Genomic DNA, 22,418 nt, shown 5'->3' with positions numbered 1-22,418 from the left:
GTGCCTCATATTCCCACCCTCCATTAACCCCCGAGGCAGCCATTATCTGGGCAGCAATGAGTAGTTTTACAGCAAGTATTTCACATTTTGTGCTTTTGTTACCTCCTCCCTTCCCTTTGGAGATACATGAGGCAGGTGCCTACCGACCCCTCCAGCAAAAGCGTCCCCAACTGCTGCCGGGGACACTTCCAGCTCCTCCAGGAGCACTACTGACCTCAGCATTGCTGACCAAAGAGGTCCCAGCTGGGAAGCTGCTCACACCACCCCACAGCAGGCAGGATGGGGGACAGAAACGGCCCCAAAGAGCTTGGAGAAAGCTGCGGCGTGCAGCAAGGAGAGGGCTGAGAGCCCTACAGGCTCGTGCCCTCAGCTCCGTAACTACAGAATGAAAAACCAGATAATCAGATCCTGTGAACTCATTCCCCTTAGCTCCGCTGACCAACAGCTTCTTTCCCTGCTTTACACACAGCAGACAAGGGCTTGTTCTATTTCCTTTGGCCCCCAGAGATAAAACTTTATGTTTGTCACTGTGTATTTAATTTTCTGGGTTTTGGAATGATACAGTCTGTCACAGCTTCATTCCCCAGTGCAAACCTGAAAATCACTGGGCCGTGTCCTAACCCAGTTACATCAACTTATTCAGTATCAAAACTTGGCTCAGTTTTGCAGAAAAGGCTCTTCAGTGAGTCAGCTTCCCAGTAAATCTTCAGGGTTGTTAATCCACAGGCGGATCCTACTCCGATGCGATACGTGTATAGTGTTTTCCTTGGCTAGGAATAAAAGAGAGCTGCTTCAGACACGCTGTGCTTCAGCTGTATAAAATGTCTCGATTAGCATTTCTTGTTTTGTTTTCAGAAACAAGAGGAAATAACAATAGAGTCCAAATCTCTCTCTTGTTCATAGCTGAAGCTGGCCTGCATAATTAAAGGTAATTGTTAGCTTCTTAATAGCTTGGCGTTTTCCGCTGCACCTTCTAGAGAAGAGAGAAATCCAGACGGAAGGACTATTGAGTTGTTCGTTCAGTATTCTCAGTAGGCATTTTCCTCTTGTCTTTAAGCCAAAACAGTAAGTAATGTAGGCAGGAAGCATAGAGAGCAATTGCTTACTGGTGACCAAAGGTAAGAAAGGTCAAACGTTTATTTCCTATGCTGCTCCTATGCGCGCAGTGCCCAGAATCTTTTAATTATATTTCATGGTACTCTGAACTCGTACAAGGACATAAAATATATTTATAGCTCACTTAAACTCTTGGTAATGAAACAGCCATCCTACGCAGGACCTCTGCTAATCAACTGAAGACTTTCTGTGCATTAACTTTAAAAATGCAAAAAAGCACTTGTTCGTTCTCCAGCAGAAATGCTTATCACAGTTTAAAGGCAACAACAAAGAAAAGCTATTTTCTTTTTTGTTTGGTAACAGTTTGAGTCTGTATCAGTTCACCTGTGATGTCTGAAGTACAAAAATACAATTTCACTGGCAATGCACATTTATTATAACTGTTATTATTATCTCAACCACACTGTGCCGAACACCGAAGAAACATGTAATGAAAAGATCACCACTCCCTAAAGCTTTTCCTGTCTAAATATATAATTTTCTCTCTTTTAGACAACAACAACAAAACGGGTAATAAAATAAAGAGGTCTTTAAAAATTTCACTTAACTAATCATACTTGATGAAAATCTCCGATGAGCAGACTGAAAAGCTGCCGGACTACTTTGCCACTGTGATTATACGCCTCACAGCAAACTTACCTGACACATCTTACACACACCTTGCACACTGGGGATCTGCTTCAAGATGAATTTTGGGGAAGAAAACAAGCCAAAGACATTAACTGTTTCTAAGGCTGAGATTAAGGAAAGGGGTTGGTGCTTTAACACGGCACCAGCCAGCTGCCTTTGATTTTCTTTCTCCCCGAGAAACCTGCGGAACGCTGGAGCAGGTGGCGATGGCGGGCAGGGACGCGGGCTGGCCCCTGCTCGGGGCTGCGGCTCCCGGGCCAGCGGCACACATCTGGGCACCCTGCAAAGCGGGGAGGGTGGCTACCAGAGCACGAGGCTCCCAAACTGCCGATGTGATGCTACAAACCAGAATCTCTGGGGTGGAAGTGGGGCCTACCGTTACCTTTGTAATGAATACGGTCAAGTCTCGCCTTATAATCTCAAAGCCAAACATCACCATAAAATTCAAGCTGCTGGTGAAACTTTAATTCAGCTCCCTGATGTGCGTGCATTATGATACAATCTTTAATTAGCCTATGAGGAAATTAATAATTATGTACTGAGTGCAGGATTTGGCTGCTGTACAGTAAATAATGCACCACGCTACACAACGGATGGTGATGATTCAGCAGACATCATCTATCATATGCCCTGCAAGAGGCAAGGGGCCTGCGAGAAGAAAAATAATAGTCTAGGATCACATCATTAGGGAGAGAATACGAATAGTATATTTGTGCCAGAGAGGGGGGCCCAAATTAAGACTGCACAGGAAATCTCAGTTCTAGTCTTTCGCCTTCTTGCTTTTTTGTGATGGACTACAGGAGAGATGGGGAGGGACTCTATCAGGGAAAGGAGCGATAGGATGAGGGGTTATGGTTTTAAACTGAAAGAGGGGAGATTTAGATTAGGTATCAGGAAGAAATTCTTTACTGTGAGGGTGGTGAGACACTGGAACAGGTTGCCCAGAGAAGCTGTGGATGCCCCATCCCTGGAGGTGTTGAAGACCAGGCTGGATGGGGCTTTGATCAACCTGGTCTAGTGGGAGGTGTCCCTGCCCAGGGCAGGGGGGTTGGAACTAGATGATCTTTAAGGTCCCTTCCAACTCTAACCATTCTATGATTCTATGACTATGCAAACATGAAGATATTCAGTTTTTCTTATCCGTTTCATAGACCAGACATGGTCAAAGAGAAGCTGAACTGTGTAGCAGTTCAGGGACCTGATGGTGACAGGTTGGGCACCACCAGGAAGGCAATTGCACTGCCGGGCTGGGCTTCACGGTCACCAGCAGGGAACCCGACACAACAAGGGGACGAGAGGAAAGCTCACCCGGCTCAGCTCAACCGTGTCCTCTCCAGCCTGACCAAAAACTGCTGCGACAGACACAAAAAGCAGAGGATGTCAAATCCTGCAGAAACACGAACAATTCTCTTCCTTTCACAGAGCTCCTTGAGCCGGACAAAACTCAGGTGTGAAGTAGCCGTGATTCCTGAGCTGCAGCAAATGCATTGCACGACATTGAAAAGGTTTTGTGATGGGAACAGCCAACTGTACAGCCTTCCTCTTCCCTTGGAAGTGTGAAGGAGGAGCATCAGTCGGTGCTCTGGGGCTGTTGATCCAGCCAAAGCGGTGAGCACTGCAGGACCAGGAATGCTCCCTCTCTATCCCTATTAATTGGGAGCCATATTTGGAAAGCAAAGGTACAGACAAGCCCTTGATTCACACTGAACTGAGACAAACAGGATACTCTACTTCTGCCCCCTGATGTCACAAATAAAGCACAAAGCAAACAAATTATGGCTATATATTATTCTTGGGTATTTCCACCTAAACCTTTGCTTCTCCTACGGCCAGGAGGGCAGGAGCAGAGCCGCAGGCACAGACGGGTGCACCAGAAGAGAGCTGAAATAGTAAAGTAAATTCCAGCCGTTTCCCCCATGACAAGTTTACTACATGCTGCCGCGCAATACTTTTATTGGCATTCATTAGTCCTGGAGGACCAATTTATTCATTTTTAGCAGCATTAAAACAGAGGTTGCATTTTACAAGTGAATCGCTATACTGCTGGGGCTGTAGGAAGCCACTCAATTATCTCCAGTGCGTTAAAAGCTGAATCCAGACTCGATGCTATTCTTAAATTGTAACAAACACTATTTCCCCGAGCCTTGATTAACTGACAGTCTGATCTCCAGCTTGCAGCCGTCTCCGGCTTTTGGGGAGGGAGGTTGGGGGTGTTGGGTTTGCTTATTTATTTTTATCATTACCCTGCAGCTTGGGAAACCGCAGAGCAGAGACGGTCACCACTGGGGTGCTCAGCAGCAACGCACGACTGGAAAGGAAAACCAAAAGATCGAAGATCCCAGTATTCACAGTGAAGCTCTTCCTCTTTTTGTATCTGATTTCTCCTACATTTGGAGCTTTATTCCTGTTTAAGAACAGCTGGAGACCACAATTTAGCATTCACATTTAACTAGATATTTGTGGCATTCCCAAGTCAAATTAACAAGCTTGTTACCTCTTGACATGTAAATATACTGTAATATTCACTCCCAGTGACATCTACAAAGAATACAGCAATTCCTGAAATTGGGGCTTGCCCCATTTCAATGGAAATACACACACACCTGTCTGCATATGTACACAGACAAATATATTTTTCTATTTATTTGACCCCCTCTCTTAATCAACACCTCCAAGCCACTGAGTTCCAATAAATTCATGCTTTTTGACTGTACTGCTTTGAAAACAATTGCAGCCCTCATTCTTTTTGTAAGAATGAAAATCCAAGCAATTTTCATGGCTCGCATTATGATAGCTTTTGCTGTTTTGTTTAATTTTGTTTCAGACTAACATTTGGCAGCTCTCGTGGGCTGAGCCAGGGAAAGAGATTAGGGTCGTTGTTTTAAGGCAGCAGGTGTAGCGATCAACGTGGAAATATGTTTGTATCCCTCTTGGAGATGTAGCTGCGACAAATGGAGACAACAGTTCCAGCATTACATGCAGAAATAAAGCTAGGTAATCGATAAAAAGGTGCTTCAGAGGGAAAAACTGAATCCTTATTTCTCTTCTTTCCTAATGAATGCAGTCTCACTGGGTTCCTATCTGGGCTCCCACATGGGCTGCTGTCATGGTGGCCTTTGGGCGAAGCGTGTGCTGTTGGTACCCCCTTGGTCAGCAGGAATCATTGCTGAGCAACGTGGAATGACTTTCTGCAAAGGACTGATCCTGCTGGGATAGAATGGATTAAGAGGAGTATTTCTAAAGAGAAATCCTTACAGGGCCCTGATAAAACTATTTTTACATGTCCTCTCCTAAAGAAGGCAATCTAGCTGAAGCAAAATTCGTAGTGTACCCCTACCACTGGCTCCACCGACTCAAAGCACCAGATGCTGGACTCGCGTTTTGCAAAATCAGGTCCTGTGAAAGCTGGGTTTTCTAATTTCTATTTCTCTTCACAGTAAAACAAATCTAGCTCATTGGTGTCTTGGCCAAATCTGCAGCTTTAACGAGAATGACTTAACACTACTCAGTTTCTTCAGAAGTAGCTATGAACTGCTGGCTAAAATGAGGGTTTTCTTTCCCTCTAACCTGGCTAATTTCAGAAAACACAAGAAATAGAATCAAAATACCCTGACTCAGCCTGGGAGGGAAGTGAGGTACTGGAAAAAGCTCTGCACATATTACACCATGTAAACTGTGCTTTTAAATTCAAGAAGCTGTGTTGGTCTGAAGGGAGGAAACTAAATGAGAATGGAAAAGGCAGGGGAGAAGTAAAGCATCCTTAAGCAGCCATGGCATATATGAAGGTGAAATGTTTGTCAGTGAAGGCTTCAGCCTCTTTCCACCCCAAGGAGGGATTATCTTTGACTCTCCCTGTAGATAGGTCAATTCTCAGCCTAGTTTTCATAGGCACAGAGCACCTTCAAGCTGCCATTTGTACCACTGGTACTCATGCTGCACTCTAAAAAATCAGCCCAACTACCCTAATCACACAGGTTACCAGATGCCAAAAACCTCTGTTATATCCTTGCCCTCATTTATATAAGTTGTTTGTGGACCTTCCTCATGGTTTTGGTTATTTCTTCCACTTTGGAAGGGGCATTACACAAAAACCCACTCGTACCAGTGACCCACAGAGGATTCAGAGCCAGTGCCTACTCCCTCTTAGGTAGGGGCACTGAGAATGAATGCTTCAAAAAGCCTTGGTTGATAAACACCTGCAAGACATGGGATGACATGACGTATTTTGTTCTCTTACCAGAAGAAGATCACTGCATTTTATGACTACAGGGACTTCTGGTACTCCCGCACCTTACCCAAAGCCAAGGGACTTGGGCTCTGTTCCCACCTCTAGCACAAACCTACTGTATGACCTTCCACTCATCTCCTCCCTCCGCACTCCACTCACCCAAACCTAGCCCTTCTGTTGTTTTTAAACAAAGTCCTTGGACCACAGGTTGAGTCTCAGACAGGCAGGATGCCCTGCAGTGCATTACAGTAACGAGAAGCTTCTTGGCTCTCTGGATGTGCTACTTCAATGCCAATAGCTAATAAAGCAGAATCAACAGTTTGCTGCGAGCATTTCTGGTGAGAGAGAACAAAGTACTTCATCATCTCAGATGAGAACAGACATCTTGAAGTACTCAAAATAACACAACCGCCTATGTCAGGACATGCTACATATTTCAGTAGTGTAGTTTCAAGCTTATTGTGTATGATCTGTAAGTGGGGACAGCACCTTGCCTCTGGAGCCCTTGATGCTCCCAAGTTACCACAGTGCCTGGCTAGGAACAGGGACATGATTCTTGGCAAATGCCAAGCTGGGGGGGAATCACCAACTCAAGAGCTGATTCAGAGCACCTACATTTCTTTGCAATAAGAGTACCCTAGGAAATCCCGGTATTTTCCTCTTATGAGAAACACTGAGCACCAGAGTGGAAACTGCTTTGTGTGGAAACCAGTAAACAATCTGGAAGACGGCTGAGTGTAAACTGGTTGGAGACACGGGCTCTGCAGGAGAGCCGTGCAGAAGAACCTCGGCTGTTGGTCCCCTGTTTTGTGCTCTGACCTCCATCCAGGTGTAATTCTCCTGCAGTCACTGAAGGCCACATCCAGCGCTTGTGAAAAAAGCTCGGCTGCTTACTCTGTGAAATCAGAGGTTTTCAAAGAGATTTGTGCGCTGATTCCTGAGCGTTAAAATAAACTCTGCCAACACTTTCTTCCTAAATGACTATCTGGACATCACTAATTTCTTGCCAAATACGCCTGTGTCATCCAGTATCTCGGAAGAGCAGGTGCTTTCTTTTATGTCCCCAAGCAGATGCACATTTCACTGTTCTCTGAGCACTCACAGGCAGCTTTTTTTTGAGTGTGTGACAAAACATGGTGACAGCTGCTGAAACCGAGACGCCTGATCTACCTTTTCTACCTAATCTGACTTCTGCAAGGGACGAAGCAGCTCATCTCTTTGGCGTGTGCAAGCCCTTGCAGAAGGCACCCCAGTGCAGTACTCTCATCCCAGCAACTGCCACTGCCTCGTTTTATTCCCTTTTCTTTCTGTAAAAGAGAATATTGTGCTTATGCCATCTGTTAAGCGAAGTGCTGCACGTACGTACATTGCGATATACCCTCCAGCGCACAACGGAGCCTTGCAGATTAAATGTGAAGAGAAGTGGCTGTGAGGGGAGAGAAAACTCCAGGTGCTGGAGCTGCTACAGGTGAGCCTAAGCGTTTGCTTCCCCGAGGCAGCTACCTGTCAGGATTAATCTTGCCGAGCCCAGGAATGCGCCTCAGCAGACGCCGCACCCCATTCCAGGAAACCATAAATACCAAATGAGATGCTCAGCACCACACTTGAAAGTATCTTCTTTCCTCCGAGCATGATTGTGGGGGAGTGACGCCGGATTAGCATCAGTCCTGCCTCCTGCTGGGGTTTTCTTAAGGTGGTTCCTTGGGGGAAACACGAGGAGAGAGTGGGTGCCTGCTGCCTTCCTCCTAAGGAGGCATCCAGAGAACTCCCTTATTTGTTTCTCCGTCCTGGATCTGCCTGGGGACCCTGCTTTTTTATTTCCAGGTTAAAGGACTTTCTCCCTCTTCCCAAAACCAACCATAATGAGAATAATCTTTGAGAGCCCCCCCCTTACAAGTACTTTTGATAACGCGACCCGGAGGCAAAGCTGGGGAAGAACCGGTCATCTTCTGAATGATGCTGCCCAAGTGCCATGCAGGAGGGGGCACAAAACAACCAATGCTGCTTTCAGTAGCGCAGTTTTGCCAAACAGGGTACCCCTGGCCTGTCAGAGAAACACACTGCAGGTGATGAACACCTATTTAGCAAAAAGGATTGACTCCCAGGTTTCTTTTCCTCCTGTTTCTTTGCCATCTCACAAGGAAAAGTAATGATTTTCGCAAAGATTGTTAAGCTTCCTGCTTATCTCAAAGACCTTCCTCTTCTTGATTGCCCCCTCCTCAGCTTCCCTGACCCTACAAACTCTTTGTCGGAAGGCTGAAGCGTTTTCGGTCTCTTTACGCTTTTCCGTTTGGAAAAGATGCCTGTGCACGGGCACTGCTTGATGTTAGATGTTCAGTTATGAGACCAGCAGAAGGCCAATGCCAGACTGATGTCTGGAAAGGCAAACATCAGGTGAGCCGTGGAAGCCATCCCCATGCCCCCACCACGTCCCCGGAGGGATGCCTGAGCCCGCTGCCCCACAGGGTGCTGGGACCCGAGGATGGCCAGTGCTCTCCTGCAGAGCTGAGCCCATGGCCAAGGCCACCAACTGAGGCCACACACCACAATTTCAGGGGCAGAGCCCCAGCACGGGGAGTCACCACAAAAAAGACCGTCCCTGGCTAATTAGGGGCCTCTGGATCAAAAGCAATATATTTAAACTCCAAACCCAGGGGCTTGGCTCCAGGGAGCCGTGGTGGGAGGCAGCCAGCTTGCCCAGGCTGGGACTACCAGAGGGACACTGCTGACTCCAGAAGTGCTCCCTTCCACAGCCTTTGAAACAAAGGAATTCATTTCAAAACACAACAGCATTTCCAGATTTTTGAGGCATAACCAGCCCCTGGAAATCTTCTTTCCTGTTTCTACATAAACATGGTATCTTTTAGGCAGCCTCTCACCAAACCCAAACCATGCAATGTCTCCACAGAACAGCCACAGCCGAGAGCGGTGGCAGCAGGACACTGTGATCCTCTTGGGGCAGTGCTTTTGGGGACACAGGCACCGCAGTCCCTGTGGCCCAGCTACCCACCGCTTTGGTCTTGCCGCAATCCTTTTCTGCACAGAGTAGTCCCGCATCTCTCAGAACACATCTTCTGGTACATGGGCCACCAAACTTGGATACCTTAAAATTTCAGACTGGCAGGGCTTGGTTCACGTTATCATCAGCTGAGAAAAACACTTGCAAAATCCAGATTCGCGTATGAATTTTGTAGTCCAGGGTAGGACAGGACAGAGTTTTGAGTGCTGGGCTTACTCCTGATCACGTAAATAAATATATGTATATACGCTGCTCTCCCCAACCTGTCCTTTTAGGGGCTGAAGCCCTAGGTACCATGTGTTAAATAAGTCAGTTCCTCTGACAAAGATACATTTGGTTGATTTTTAAACGAGGCCTTTAGAAATCTCTGTAATTTTAACCATCAGTGTGTAACAGCTTCTAGGACGTTCCCCACCTTGTAACATTTAAAACAATGATTCAACCTCATAAGAAAAATGTTACTGTCTAAAACTAACTCTTAAGTAATGTTAATTATCTGCATGGTCTGTGTTTCAGCATATGTGATTTCCAGCTACCAGCACTGGACGCTATGAAAGCTTTTACATGACATCAACTTTCCAGTGAGCAGCAACCCACAAAATACAAAATTTTTAATCTGCATTTGATTGCCACAGCTTAAAAATCCCAGAATTTATGAGAGCTACAAATAGCTTTTAGACTGTGCAGTGGGGAATAAAAGCTAAGATTTTTGGTTCGGCTTGTTGATATTTCCTGAAAACATGAAACAATTCTGAAAGGACAGATTTCCTGGCTCAGAGCTAAAGGTCATCAGTCACACAGGGAGCGCTTGCTGAGTGTACCAAAACGATGGGGAAGGAAAGATTGGCACAACATTGCAGTATTATTAAAAAGTGATTTAAGTGGGGGAAAAGGGAGAAAAGAGAGGGACAGACGAGGATTAGCTTCTCAACAAGTGAGCTTTCATCAAGAGTAGAAAACCAGCCTTGTTCCTTGCCGCTTGCAGCCCCTTGCTGTCGCTCCGAGCGCCGCTGGCTCTGGCTCCCTCTTTCCGCCCCTCTGCCAGCCAGGCAGCCCCGACCCCTGCTGCCATCCCAGGCTGCACGGCTCTGAACACAACCGCTCCGTCCGGGCATCGCAAATCGCTCCTCTAGCCCTTCCTGCGTGGGCCAGAGCCTTCTCCAGGCCCATCTCTGTAACAGATTATGGAGGCACAGGTTTCACTGGGAAGGACAGGAGTTCCAAAGTCCCATGACTTTGTGCAACGCTGGCGTACAGTCATGTGATACGCACAAAAAAAGCTCATTTTCCCAAGGAATCTCCCCCAAAGCTGCCCAGTGTTTATAACTTGCTCTCAGCACAATTCAAGAACCAAAGCACTTCACTGGTTAACTGGTTCTGCAGCCGGCAGAGGGGGCAACAGGCAGCGTTCATCACCGTCTTGAAACCATCTGCTTGAACAAAGTTCCTTGTCAAAGCATTTAATTTTATGATAACAGATACTGAAAATTTCCCATCCACTCAGATGATACCACTTGAAAAACAAGCACATTCTGCAATTAAAATCCCCGAGACACGTATAAAGTTGGTAGCATCTTTAAAACAATACTTAGTCTCAACAGAGTCCGGCCCAGCTCCCTCCAAGACTCCCTGGCTTGTTTTCACTTTTATTATTCACGTTTTTCTTTTAAAGTATGGGGTATGTACCATTTTCCAGCCAAATAAACTCTGACTAAAACCAACCCAGCAGCCTCCAGCAGGTCCCCCCCCTAGGCTGTCCACCCAGGTAACTACAGCCCCCCCCACCGCCAGCCTGACCAAGAGCCCTGAGACGTCAGAATTAACAAAGAATTTGTGCATATAATCCTGCTAATGAAATACCGCCACTCTGACCTCAACCTCCTCCCTAACACTGACTTATCAAAAGCATATGCTCCCATCACTCATGGTCTTTTTTTATTTATTTATTTTTTAAATTAAAACCAATTGGTTGTAGAGCAAAACACCAGCTTTTCAGCTAAAAGGTTAACAGTAAACCAATGGCCACATGTGTAGCTTGAATCTGATGCCCCCAAAACTTACTAACTACAGTAAACTAAAGCAAGCCACCAAATGCACCAGTAAGCAGCTAAGCAATACTGTGGGCTGTTAAACTTTAAATTTAGCCCTGGCAAATCCTGGAGGAAAGGCACCCCAGAAGGTATGTGTCCTCTGCTATGCAGAGAGAGCACTCAAACCATAGGATCCTATTCCACATATATCACTTTTGACTATACGGCTATACCTATCATATGTCATCTGTATTTCACATGTATATTTTCTCTAAAAATACTTTGTATGAGATAAAGGACACTCTGCTCTTGCCCACAAAGTGCTTGCCCCAAAAGCAGCCAAGTGAGACTGAAACGACAGATTATAATTCCTTGCAATGGGACAAAGCCATAGCTCAGAATTGAGGAGCTCTGACAATTTAGGGTTTTACAGACCACAACCTGCAAGGATGAATTATTCTGCAAAGCAAGATGTTGCACACTAGCATGGAGAATATTTCTTCAGAGGCAGGTTGCTGTAGCTTTGCTATTTTCTAGCTGGAGCTTCAGGGCAATTTACAAGTAGAAACTATTGCCATGATCAGTGGTGAGATTACAGAAGTAAGAGTTGCTGTGATGAATCTAAAAAAGACAGCTCCAGGCCTAAAATTCAATGTGCCACACCTGCTAGCAGAGAATATATGAATAATCTGATCCCCAGGCTGCAAATACTAGGAGAAAGGGTTGGACATCTTCATCCAGTGGAGCCTCCCCCATTACATCTTCCTACGGCCAAATGAAACCACCGATATGAAGCCAAGCTGTGCATCGATACCTCTGCAGCCCCAAACCTGGTCTCTAAGCTGCTGCTGAGGAAATCCAACACGACCAGACAGCTGGTGCCAGAAAGATGAGAACCCATCAATCTGACATTAAAAAATTCTGTTATTGAACAGCTCTAACCAGCACTACCTGTAAAACAACTTGTTGCCTGTGAGATTAATAACATTAACTGGAAGACAGGGTGGTTTCTATGGCATTGTTTCAGGAGCTGAGGTGATTCCATTGCCCCATCACTAGAATTCCCTCCATTTTAAACCATCTATGCAGTAGCAAAAGATAAAATAATAGTATTGCCTATAGATAAAGTCATGCTTGAAACTCAGACACAATATGATGAATTTTTCTTTTAAATTGTCTTGCATAAATTATAAACTTCATATCGATTGCAAGGGTAGTTAAGCAAACTAAAAATGTATAATGGGAGCAGGAGACATCTTCTTGGCCTTGTGGGCTCAAGTGAGATTATTCCCACTGCAAAACAGCAATGATCTGTGCATTATGGTCTGTTTAAGTCATACTTGGCTTATCGAACACCTACTTTGTTTGATGCTTAAAAGTGACTTGGGTATGCACCACAGAAATACAGCTCTATTTTTGTAAAATGCTGGGGAACAAAACAAAGCAAAACAAACCAACAGGGAAATCCCTCACAGCTCTAATTGTCATCTCAACACAAGCATTCCCCTTTCATATGCTTGGTTTTGCTTACTATTATTCCTATTGCTGTTATTATTATTAATCCACCAAAACATGAGATTCATAATAAACCAGTTGTTCACTAGGCAATTTTTGCTCGTCAATATAATCCTCAAAGGTCCCATCAAATGTTGCACTCTCTTACATGACAGATGTAGAGCTATGATACTTTAAGAGTCTGTGGCAAAAATTAAGAGCAGACCTACCAGATAATGCTGCGACAGGCAACGGAGGGAGAAGGGTGCCAAGGCTGGTGGATGCTCTGCATTGACCCCTGCGAGGGGCTGGATTTCAGAGGTCAGCGAGTGCTCTCAGCGGCGGCTACATCAGGTCCCATTCAGACATCAGTCTGAGCAACCAGCATTGTAAGATTCTTTTGAAAATCCTGGTTATCACTTTTTAAGGCAGGTGAAAATCAATTAATTTTGAGCTTTTAAAGGAATGTCTTCACTCTGGTCAACCCTGGCCACACAGTTACAATGCACTTTGCAGAGATGCACTGCCTTTTCTTTCTATTCAGTGTAAAAGCACTTAATCTTGGTTATCGGCTCCCTGAAGGTCAGGCTTATTTCTTTAGATCTATTATTTACTGCTTGAGATTTCCAGTTCCACCTTTCTGGCTATTATAGCTTCTTTCCCCAACTCCTATTCTTTTCATGATAACTCCATATGATGACTGTTGATAAAGTTAGGAGGACCATGATTCTAAATGCCTGACCTTCTTCAAAATCTGATAATGGATACAGTTTCTGAATCATAGGTCATCTCAATTTTGCCAATAAACCATTTATTTCCAGTGGCCTTCAGACCTTGAGGCTTACTGTGCACTGCAAAATGGATTCTTCAGGGAACAATAAAAGTAAGAGACCCATCCTCAGCCTTTGCTTAGCACATTAGGAGGGATGCTGGACTTTGGAGAGTATGTTTGTCCACAACATCTTATGTGTCACAGTCCTAAAGACCTTCACAGTCTTAGTACTTAGAAAATACAACACTTTTTGATATTTGTATAAAGTTGAAAGTTATAACGATCTAATGTAAACTAATCTCCTTTTCATTTGCAACTTATATGGAAAGGACAAGAAAAATCCATGCCTCCTTAAACCCTCCCATCTACCGAGGGCTATTCAGTCACCTTTACCATATTCTTCAACTTACGGCTCAAGGCATCGTGCCAAGTTTTACATCACTACCTCAAAAGTTATGCTGCTGTGGTAAGAGCCCATTACGCCATGCTTGTAAAAGCTGTGTGGGTGCCAAGGTACACAAATTTGTTGGTACAAGTGCCTGCTTTGCTGAAATGGACTTCTCAAAATGACTTGGTCTTGCAAAAATGATTCCTATTGAAGGTCAACATTTCACACAAACTATTGGGCAAGATGCAGAGGAAGGCACGTCGAACATGAATCCCCGGTTCGAGCGGTGCTTGGGAAGTTAAGCAGTGACTGGACCCTGAGCTGGGGGGAATGGAGCGGGTTTACTTACTGTCAAAGCTCCTGTGCTGCGCTGTAAGGGTCGTCTGCACAGAGCGACCAGCTTCTTTCATCATGGCTTCAAATTCACTTCGGCTTTTGTTTGCGAAGTTCTCCTCCATCTCGCTGGTGCAGCAGGTATAGCCTTGCGGGCAGATTCGCAGGTGCTCCCCTAAAATGAGAGAAAATGTAGTTGAATGGCCAGGCCTGGAAAACAAAGCATTTCACCCCAAACAACCTGAGCACAAAAATATCCCAGCTCCCTAGTAACCTGGATCTGCATCAGGCTGTACATGTTTACCCCCTAATTTGAGTTATCCTGCATTAGTATAGTGGCTGGTGTGAATGCAGGTACAAATTTTCTCTCTGCTGCCTGTGAGGGAAGGAAAAGTGAAGGAGAAAGTTCATACGTGGGGCAAGGAGAAGGGAAACACAAGCGTCTCCTGCTCAAAGCCTGCCCTGGAATCCAGTTCTGCCTAGCATCCCAGAAGACATGGAAGTCTCTGATTAAATGACATATTACTCATCCTCATTAGACTTAACACGTATATTAGAACAACTGTTTGAAACTACTTTGTCAAGAAAAACACCCTAACTCCAGTGCGCTCCCCACCCTGCCCAGACAGCCTCCCAAAAACCCCAATCCTGAGAAGGCACTTCCATAGCCAGAGAGGTGGGACTAGTGAGAGGTTTTCAAAAGACAAGAGATGTGCTGAATGCCAGTGGAATTTGGGTGACCAATTCCCCTCCATCCATTTTGAGATCTGCCCCATTTACGATTTTTTCAATGAAAAATTTCTCTCCCAGAAAGAGACGAGACCACCCAAAAAAGAGTTGCTATGACAATCACTGACTGAATATACCCTTTGCTATAGGGAAGGACAGGAAAGGTAAGAGGACTTGGCAGTCAAAGTGAAAAATTCTTCAGTATGGGAGCTCCTCCTGCCCTCTGCAATCTCTTCATGTGGAGAAGCAAGCGTTTGAATAGGCAGAGTCAGCAACATTTGAAAAATAATTGCTTAAGTTTTTATGAGTCCTTACAAAGAAAGACACATCCACCTGCAAACACACCCCGTGTTTCTCCTTACCCAGCAATAAGAATTCACTTGAATGAACTCAAACATCAGGTTTTTTGTTGGGTTTTTTTTGGTAAAGAGTAAAAAACTGCTTGTTCCAAGCACGCACTGAGATAAACCAATTAAAACGAAGTTACCGTGCTTAACAGAACTTGGTTGGGATCGCCAATGATTTTCCTGGCAGTTTTACAGGACTGCTGTCTTAACATGACAGTTGAGCTGAAACATACATTTTAAATTGCGTTTTATCTTGTGTGTCTCCACAGCTTCAAATTCTGAACCTGCACAGTCCTCCAGAGCTCCCCATTAGAAGTCCTTCGCTATATCCAGTGTAGAGCCCTTGGCAAACGGGTGCCTTTGGGTAAAGGGTCTTTGAAACTGGGCACGTGTCCTACAGTGCCATTAGTAGCCTGACTAAGAGCAATTTTGACAGGCATGCTATGTAGTTGATGTATTTTAGGCAGAAGCCATTCAGGATGACTTTGCATGTTGCAACCTCTGCAGGGCACCGGCGTGAGCCTGCCCTTGGAAAATGGGTTATCACCTGCGTTTGCACCCACGGAGCAGCCTTCCTGCCTGTGTGACGGGAACTGCTGGGTCGTACCAGCTTTCGTAGGAAAGTAACTCCCATCATCGGGCTTGTGTCTCACTCCTGGCTGAGAGGAGCATCCCAGTCCCCCCCGAGTTCCCAGTCCCCACTGCACCATGCCGTCAAAGCAACAGGAACAGCAGCAACGTGCTTCAATATAAAAAACAACAAAAGTAAGAGTCAAATACAAACATCACGTGGCTCAACGCTTGCCGTACCAGACGCCATTTAAGTTACAGGGCTTGCCTAAGCCTTTCCTTCCTTCATAAACCAGATTGCTGCAGCTCATTCCCTGCGCTCATTTCTGCAGAGCTGCATTTGCACCAGGAAGCGATGGCAAGGATTGCTGACGTGTGACAGACAGGCAGAGCTGCCATTTTTTTGACAAGGCACAGCTTTGTTTCCTGCGACGGCAAATTAAAAACTTCCCTCCTGTCCAGCCTCTTCCCTGTGATTTCTGCTGCCACGTGATTTCTGACGAGGACAGAAGTTTTGTTGATAGCTGTTTTACTGCTGTATGCGTCCTTCCACGCTGCCCTTGGTGCCCTCATGACACCCGGGTTAGAGTGCCCGGCCTCTCCGAAAGGCCTATAAGCAAGGAAATGGATCCCAAAGGATCCCAATGGTTCCCAAACACTGTCTTTACCACCAACAGCTCAGTCACCGATAAGTTTTGCAGATGAGGTCCTGCAAGCCCTTGCACTCGATAGCATGCAAAAACACGAGCAGTCCTCCCACTTCTCCATCCACCGTCACCCACCAGGGCTGGCAAGTTCCACCTAGGCCATGAACAACCCTTTACAAATCCCCTGTTTCGGTAAACCAAGATAAAGCAGTGGGAACTGACCTGCACAGGCTGTAGAACCCAAAGAAAAGGCTGAGGGATTTGGGTCTTTTTAGTCTAGAGAAGAGAAGACTGAGGGGGGATCTGATCAACACCTATAAATACTTAAAGGGTGGGTGTCAAGAGGATGGGCCAATCTTTTCTCAGTGGTGCCCAGTGACAGGACAAGAGGTAACAGGCACAAACTTGAACATAAGAAGTTCCACCTAAACATGAGGAGGAACTTCTTTCCTTTGAGGGTGGCAGAGCCCTGGAAGAGGCTTCCCAGAGAGGTGGTGGAGTCTCCTTCTCTGGAGACATTCCAAACCCGTCTGGACACGTTCCTGTGGACCTACTCTGTCAGGGGGGTTGGACTAGATGATCTCCAGAGGTCCCTTCCAAGCCCATATCATTCTGTGATTCTGTGAAAAGGGGAAAGCGTGGAGATTGCCTCTGGGGAAGAACAGGGCCTGCCCCCAGGAAGAAGATGGAGGGGGAGGAAGAGCCCCGTGCTGCACCCAAGCTCCCTGACTGGTGGTGAGGAGCGGCAGAAGTGTGAGGCGCGCTAATTAAAATGTGACATGACCAGACAAAAACCCTGCATGCTCCCACCCCGGGCAAAGCAGAGAGCGCATTCCAGCAGGATGGGCCTCAGTCCAACACGTCCCTGTGCCAGCAGAGCTCCAAACAGCCTCCGGCCAGGCAGCACCATGGAACCGGGGGGGAAAGAGACGGGGGGAAAAAGACAGAAAGCTAAAATTGCTTAATTTTCAACAACTTGGAATACTGTGTCCAGCTTTGGAGTCCTCAACACAAGAAGGACATGGACCTGTTGGAACGGGTCCAGCGGAGGGCCACGAAGATGATCAGAGGGCTGGAGCACCTCCCCTGTGAGGACAGGCTGAGAGAGCTGGGGTTGTTCAGCCTGGAGAAGAGAAGGCTCCGGGGAGACCTCATAGCAGCCTTCCAGTATCTGAAGGGAGCCTACAGGAGAGTGGGAGAGGGACTCTTTGTCAGGAAGTGTAGTGACAGGACAAGGGGTAACGGTTTTAAATTGGAAGAGGGGAGATTTAGATTAGATATTAGAAGGAAATTCTTTACTGTGAGGGTGGTGAGGCACTGGAACAGGTTGCCCAGGGAAGTTGTGGCTGCCCCATCCCTGGAAGTGTTTAAGGCCAGGCTGGATGGGGCTTTGAGCAACCTGGTCTAGTGGAGGTGTCCCTGCCCATGGCAGGGGGGGTGGAACTAGATGATCTTTAAGGTCCCTTCCAACTCTGACCATTCTATGATTCTATAACCTTGCGAATCGAATACAGAATGTTTTTAATGCTTGAACTCAAGCAGTCTCAATCCCTTTCGAAGCAACATTTATCTTCGCTTTCCGCAGGCATTCGTGCGGTGCTCAGCACCGCAGCACTTTACCCCAGCGGGGAGCAAAGGTTTTATCATTTGTCTTTGTAACTCAAACTCAGCACACACAAACCAGTCTCACAGCACTATGGAAACGCTTCGCTTTCTTTGCATTTTAACCTGACCCACCCTGGAAACGTTCACTATTACTATTTAAACCTTTTTTAATGACTCCAAAATAAATGCACTCTAGACCGTATTTTCGCACTCCTTGTATTTCACAGTTCATCTGTTTGCTAACTTGCCGCTAACATTGCTGAAGCCGCGCTATAAACATCTTTGGGTTCACCTGGCAGGAGATTATCTGCAGATATCTACGGAGAGATAGAGGTGTTTTACGAGGAGTAAAGCTGCTAAATGTGGACATTTCCCCATGCACACGCCCGACATGCTGTTTAACCGCTTGCTCCAGCCCCTGGTTTCTGCAAAGCTCTTCCAAGTGAGCAGAACCCAGCCCAGCAGCAAGCAGGGGGCTGCTCCAAATCTCCCTGAAGATAACGGATACACTCCTGGGGACTCAGGCCAACCCTGGGCCATGCCCAAAGAGATCTACACTATCCCCTGTGAGTCTGTAACTGAAACCCGGCCGTCTCTCCCCAACCCTTGGCTTGCAACCCCCCCAGCAGAACACCGAGGTGCCCAGGGCACATCTGACGGCTCAGCTAATACCAGCCCTGGGCTGCTCGAAGTACTCTGGATTTAAGACAGGTTTGTAAGTAAGAGACGATGCATTTGGGATGCTTGGCTTCCCTTCAGAAAACTATCAGCTTTGCCCAAGCCTCCGGCAGCCAAAACACGTGGTTCAATCTGGGTCTCCCTGGAAGCGCCAGCTCTCCCGCACAGGCTGACGAAATCGGGGTGGGATGTAACCCACCGACTTCACGGTCTCTTGGAAATGGAGACAGGGCAGAGCATGCATAAAAAGAGCGTCGAACAAATATCTCATTTATGGTTAACTGCCCTGAAGTGGAAAGGAATAGGCAGGAGGCTGATGACAAGAAAATATCACGCTGCCTGGCTATGGGCTTGGATCGTCCTTCAAATGCCCTCTCAGCTGGCTGGGTTAGCAGATCATTTTGGCTATCAAATTCATTACTGTCTTTGAGAGGGCTGAATATTAAATCACTTGACCACTTTCCCCACAGGGAGGGGAAAGTCGGGCTGCTTTGTGGCAGGGTCCCCACAGAGGGAATAGCCCTGCTCGTAGCCACCACCGACATGAGCTGAGACAGGGCTCGGCTCCCTGCTTCTTCCCCCGTGAGCTCCTGGCCTCACTGCCCCAGCCCACGCAGGCTCCCCTCAGCCGTGGACTGTGCCGGGAGCTGCTGTGGCCCCTGTGGTGTAACGCACCAGGGCGGCAGGATCTCAGCTTGCCGAGTTCAGAAAGATGCTCTATCTATTCACTGCTGCTGCGTTCCACCCCACCACCAGACTCCCCAGCCACGAAAACCAGGGAAGGGCAGGCCCAGGCATGTAAAATGCAATTCTGAGAGAGGAGTCCTCGGCTCCTTTAACCATGTAAATAGTGCTATTTCTATCCCTCTCACCGGATGCTGGAGATTGAATTCATTACAATGTTTGCAGAAGGTCTGGGGTTATTTGGATGTCAGAGTATCTAAATGCAAATTACTACAAAATCTTTCCTCCCAGAGGTTAATTTATTTCAGGCTGTGATAAATCCCATCAGGATTCTTCCCTCATATTTGTAACCCTCCTGCCACTCACTCTCCAAACTGCTCCAAAATCTCATCTCATGCTGCTAGACCAAAAATGGCCCCCGCCTGCCACAGTCCAGCCCCTCGCACCAGGACACCTTACAGCCCAAACCCCCTCCCTTGGGGGTTTCTGGATGGACATGTCTCAGGCAATCAGGCTTGCTGAAGCCCCACACTGCTGAGCTCCCCCTGTCATGCAGGGCAGGGATGCCAGGATGCAACCCCCAGCTGGTACCACTGAGCATGAGAGCACCTGGAAGGCAACGAGCTCCCATCCTCTCCTACTGTCCCTGGTAGGCACTACCGGCTGTTGGCCTCTCCCTCCTCACACCTAAATCCCATCCAGACTAATAAACTTCACAGCCAGGAACTGAGAACAAAACAGCCTAATTCAGACCACGGCTTTTTATTTCCCACTCCCCCTTCTTTTTTTTTTTTTTTAACCATCTCAAAGTGTCTGTAGCTGACGCAAAATGAGCCTGGGGGTGGTACAGATGTTAAAAATAACATCTGGTAGTGCAGGCAGTGCAATGAAAGTAAATCCCCTCCCTTATGCCTCCCAGCTTTTCCTGCTTCAGGTGTTCCTGTCCCCATCTCTCTTGAAATACATATCTTTAAAGAGAACATGATTTGGCGCATGCTGATAAGGAACCGACAGCACAGCCTCTAGCTCTAGTATACCACGATGCTACCTTGAAAGCCAGTCTTGTCACAGATAACTCCTAGAGGAAACGGGGGTACCCAAAAAACATCTGGACAAGGAGACCCTCCCAGGAAGAGCTCTTCCTGTCCTTTTCCTTCTGGATGCACTGAGAAAGATCAGCTGAGAAGCCACTTCCATACACCTACGCCCCATAATATTTGTGCACGGTGTCTGGGGGTATAGCTGGTCTCTCACAGTAGCTGCTAACATCAAACTCAACCTGCCACCAGACCGCTCTATTAAGGAGAGTGCAAATCGGGAACGTGCCCATATTGCAAAGGCAGGTGTTAGCCAAGCGCTGTGCAGCCTGGTTCTTTGATTTGCAGTCAGCTGTCGGCAAAACATGATATCTTCTATTTTCTGATTATGTATTAAGAGTATCAGCTTGTTTGGCTTTGGTTTGCGTATAGTGTCAGGGGAGTCATAGCAGGCCTGAATTCTAAGTATTGCAAGGCAAACCTTCAAACTTTGATCAAAATGCAGCGAACCACGCTCTTCCCTGGAATTAGCAATACCACAGGATGAGCATGTGCGGGAGGGGGCAGGAATAGGGGCTGGCCAAGAAATCAGGGGCAGAACATGGGTTAGTGGTCATGAAGAAGGGTTGTGCTCACGTGGAGTCACGATTTTCCTGGACTTTCATGCTCAGGATGAGTGGAGGTGGCAGAGTGCAGCTGGGAGCCTGGCCCTGCTGTGGACTCTGTGGATGTCTGGGGTGAGCCAGACTGGGACCTAACGCAGCAAGCGGGGAGAGGAGAGCCTGAGAAAAGCTGTCTGCTCCCCAAGCACCCTGCAGGAACCCCTCGTGGACCTCAGTGCCTGCTATGCAGCAAGAGCCGGGTTAACCTCAGCCAGCCCAAGGCCACCGCAGAGCTGTGTCACAGCGCACGCTGAGGACTGTGAGGAAGAGGAGGTGCCGTCTCGCCTGCTTCATCCACACCAGCCTCCCCACGCACATCACTGCTGCCTCCCTGCCCCAGTAAGGCGAGAGGGATTTGGCTCCGGCACAACCAGCTCCTCTTTCTCTTTGCTGCTGCTGAGGGAGTAGCTGGGTGTCTCGAGGGACTGAAAACAAGGGCATGGAGTCTTTTCAAGCTGCACGCCACAGGTCTGAATTTGTCCCGTGTCAGCAGCTTTTAAAATGCCTCATCCTCTGACGGCTGATCAAATAGTTCGTGCTATCGGAGACGAACTCATGTTTCTGTTGCAGATAGAGAAAAACAAGCATCACGTTCTACATCAGCGATAAAAAAAGCAAACTGGAAAAAATATCTAGAGAATATGTTTATCCTGTTAGAGCAATGCACGAGTTTAAGATGAGACAACGGCACAACATTAAAAGCTTGTTCCCACAGCTCATAATTCAGACCAGGATTATACCAGCAGAAGTGAAAAACCAAGACCAGATAATCCATAAGATTTGTTCTTTCCACTCCTTACCTTTTCATTCTTGCCAGGATTTAGTAAATTATCAAAACACTGTTAACCAAATAAAACAACTTAATCTGGCTACTGCGTGGAGCTGGCTCCCTACCAGGTTAGCACTGCTCTCTAACTGCATTACTGTGGAACTCCCACACAGTGCAGAGATACAGGTATTCCAGAGAAACACCACAACTGGTATCCTCCTCGGAGCAGAAAACCACTGATGGGCAGGAGGGACTGCCCTGTTTCCCACCGACACAGGCCAAGCCTGGCTCCAGGGTGCGGGGTATGCTGAAAGGGAATTTCCTCTGTATTTGCTCTGTTCGTGCGTTGAAATACTTCAGGCTCTGAGGCTGTCAGCTCAGTGTCACACTTACAGCCTGGAAGTGTGGTGTCAATTTGTTTAATCCTAGACCCTGATGTCAGAGGAATTTATAAGGCAGGCAAACACGGGCAAAAAAAGTTAATTAACAGAGGAAAAAGAGCCACCTCCGTGTCCTGGAAAAATATTAAGTACAGAGTAGATAAGACTGCCTTCAGAAATGGCAGTTTGAAAATCCCAATGTCATCTGTGTATGTTACAGTGGCAAACTGCCCAAAGGAAGGGAACAGAGAAAATGTCACAAATGGTGACAACAGACTTGATTCTTACCGAAAAGAACTG

General features: G+C 46.8%; 1 protein-coding gene across 1 annotated transcript in view; it reads right to left on the bottom strand.

The window, feature by feature from the left end:
* The window catches only part of GPC1 (glypican 1), a 216,201-nt gene that overhangs the window by 90,548 nt on the left and 103,235 nt on the right, over positions 1–22,418 (bottom strand). The window contains exon 2 of the mRNA XM_074153481.1: positions 14,027–14,185. Coding sequence (XP_074009582.1) covers positions 14,027–14,185 — 159 coding nt within the window. The remainder of the gene's footprint in view (positions 1–14,026; positions 14,186–22,418) is intronic.

This window comes from Numenius arquata, chromosome 9 (assembly GCF_964106895.1).
Source record: "Numenius arquata chromosome 9, bNumArq3.hap1.1, whole genome shotgun sequence".
In the NCBI taxonomy this organism is placed as follows: Eukaryota; Metazoa; Chordata; class Aves; order Charadriiformes; family Scolopacidae; genus Numenius; species Numenius arquata.
Note: the sequence above shows the minus strand (reverse complement) of the source record. Positions and strands in the feature narration are given on the sequence as shown.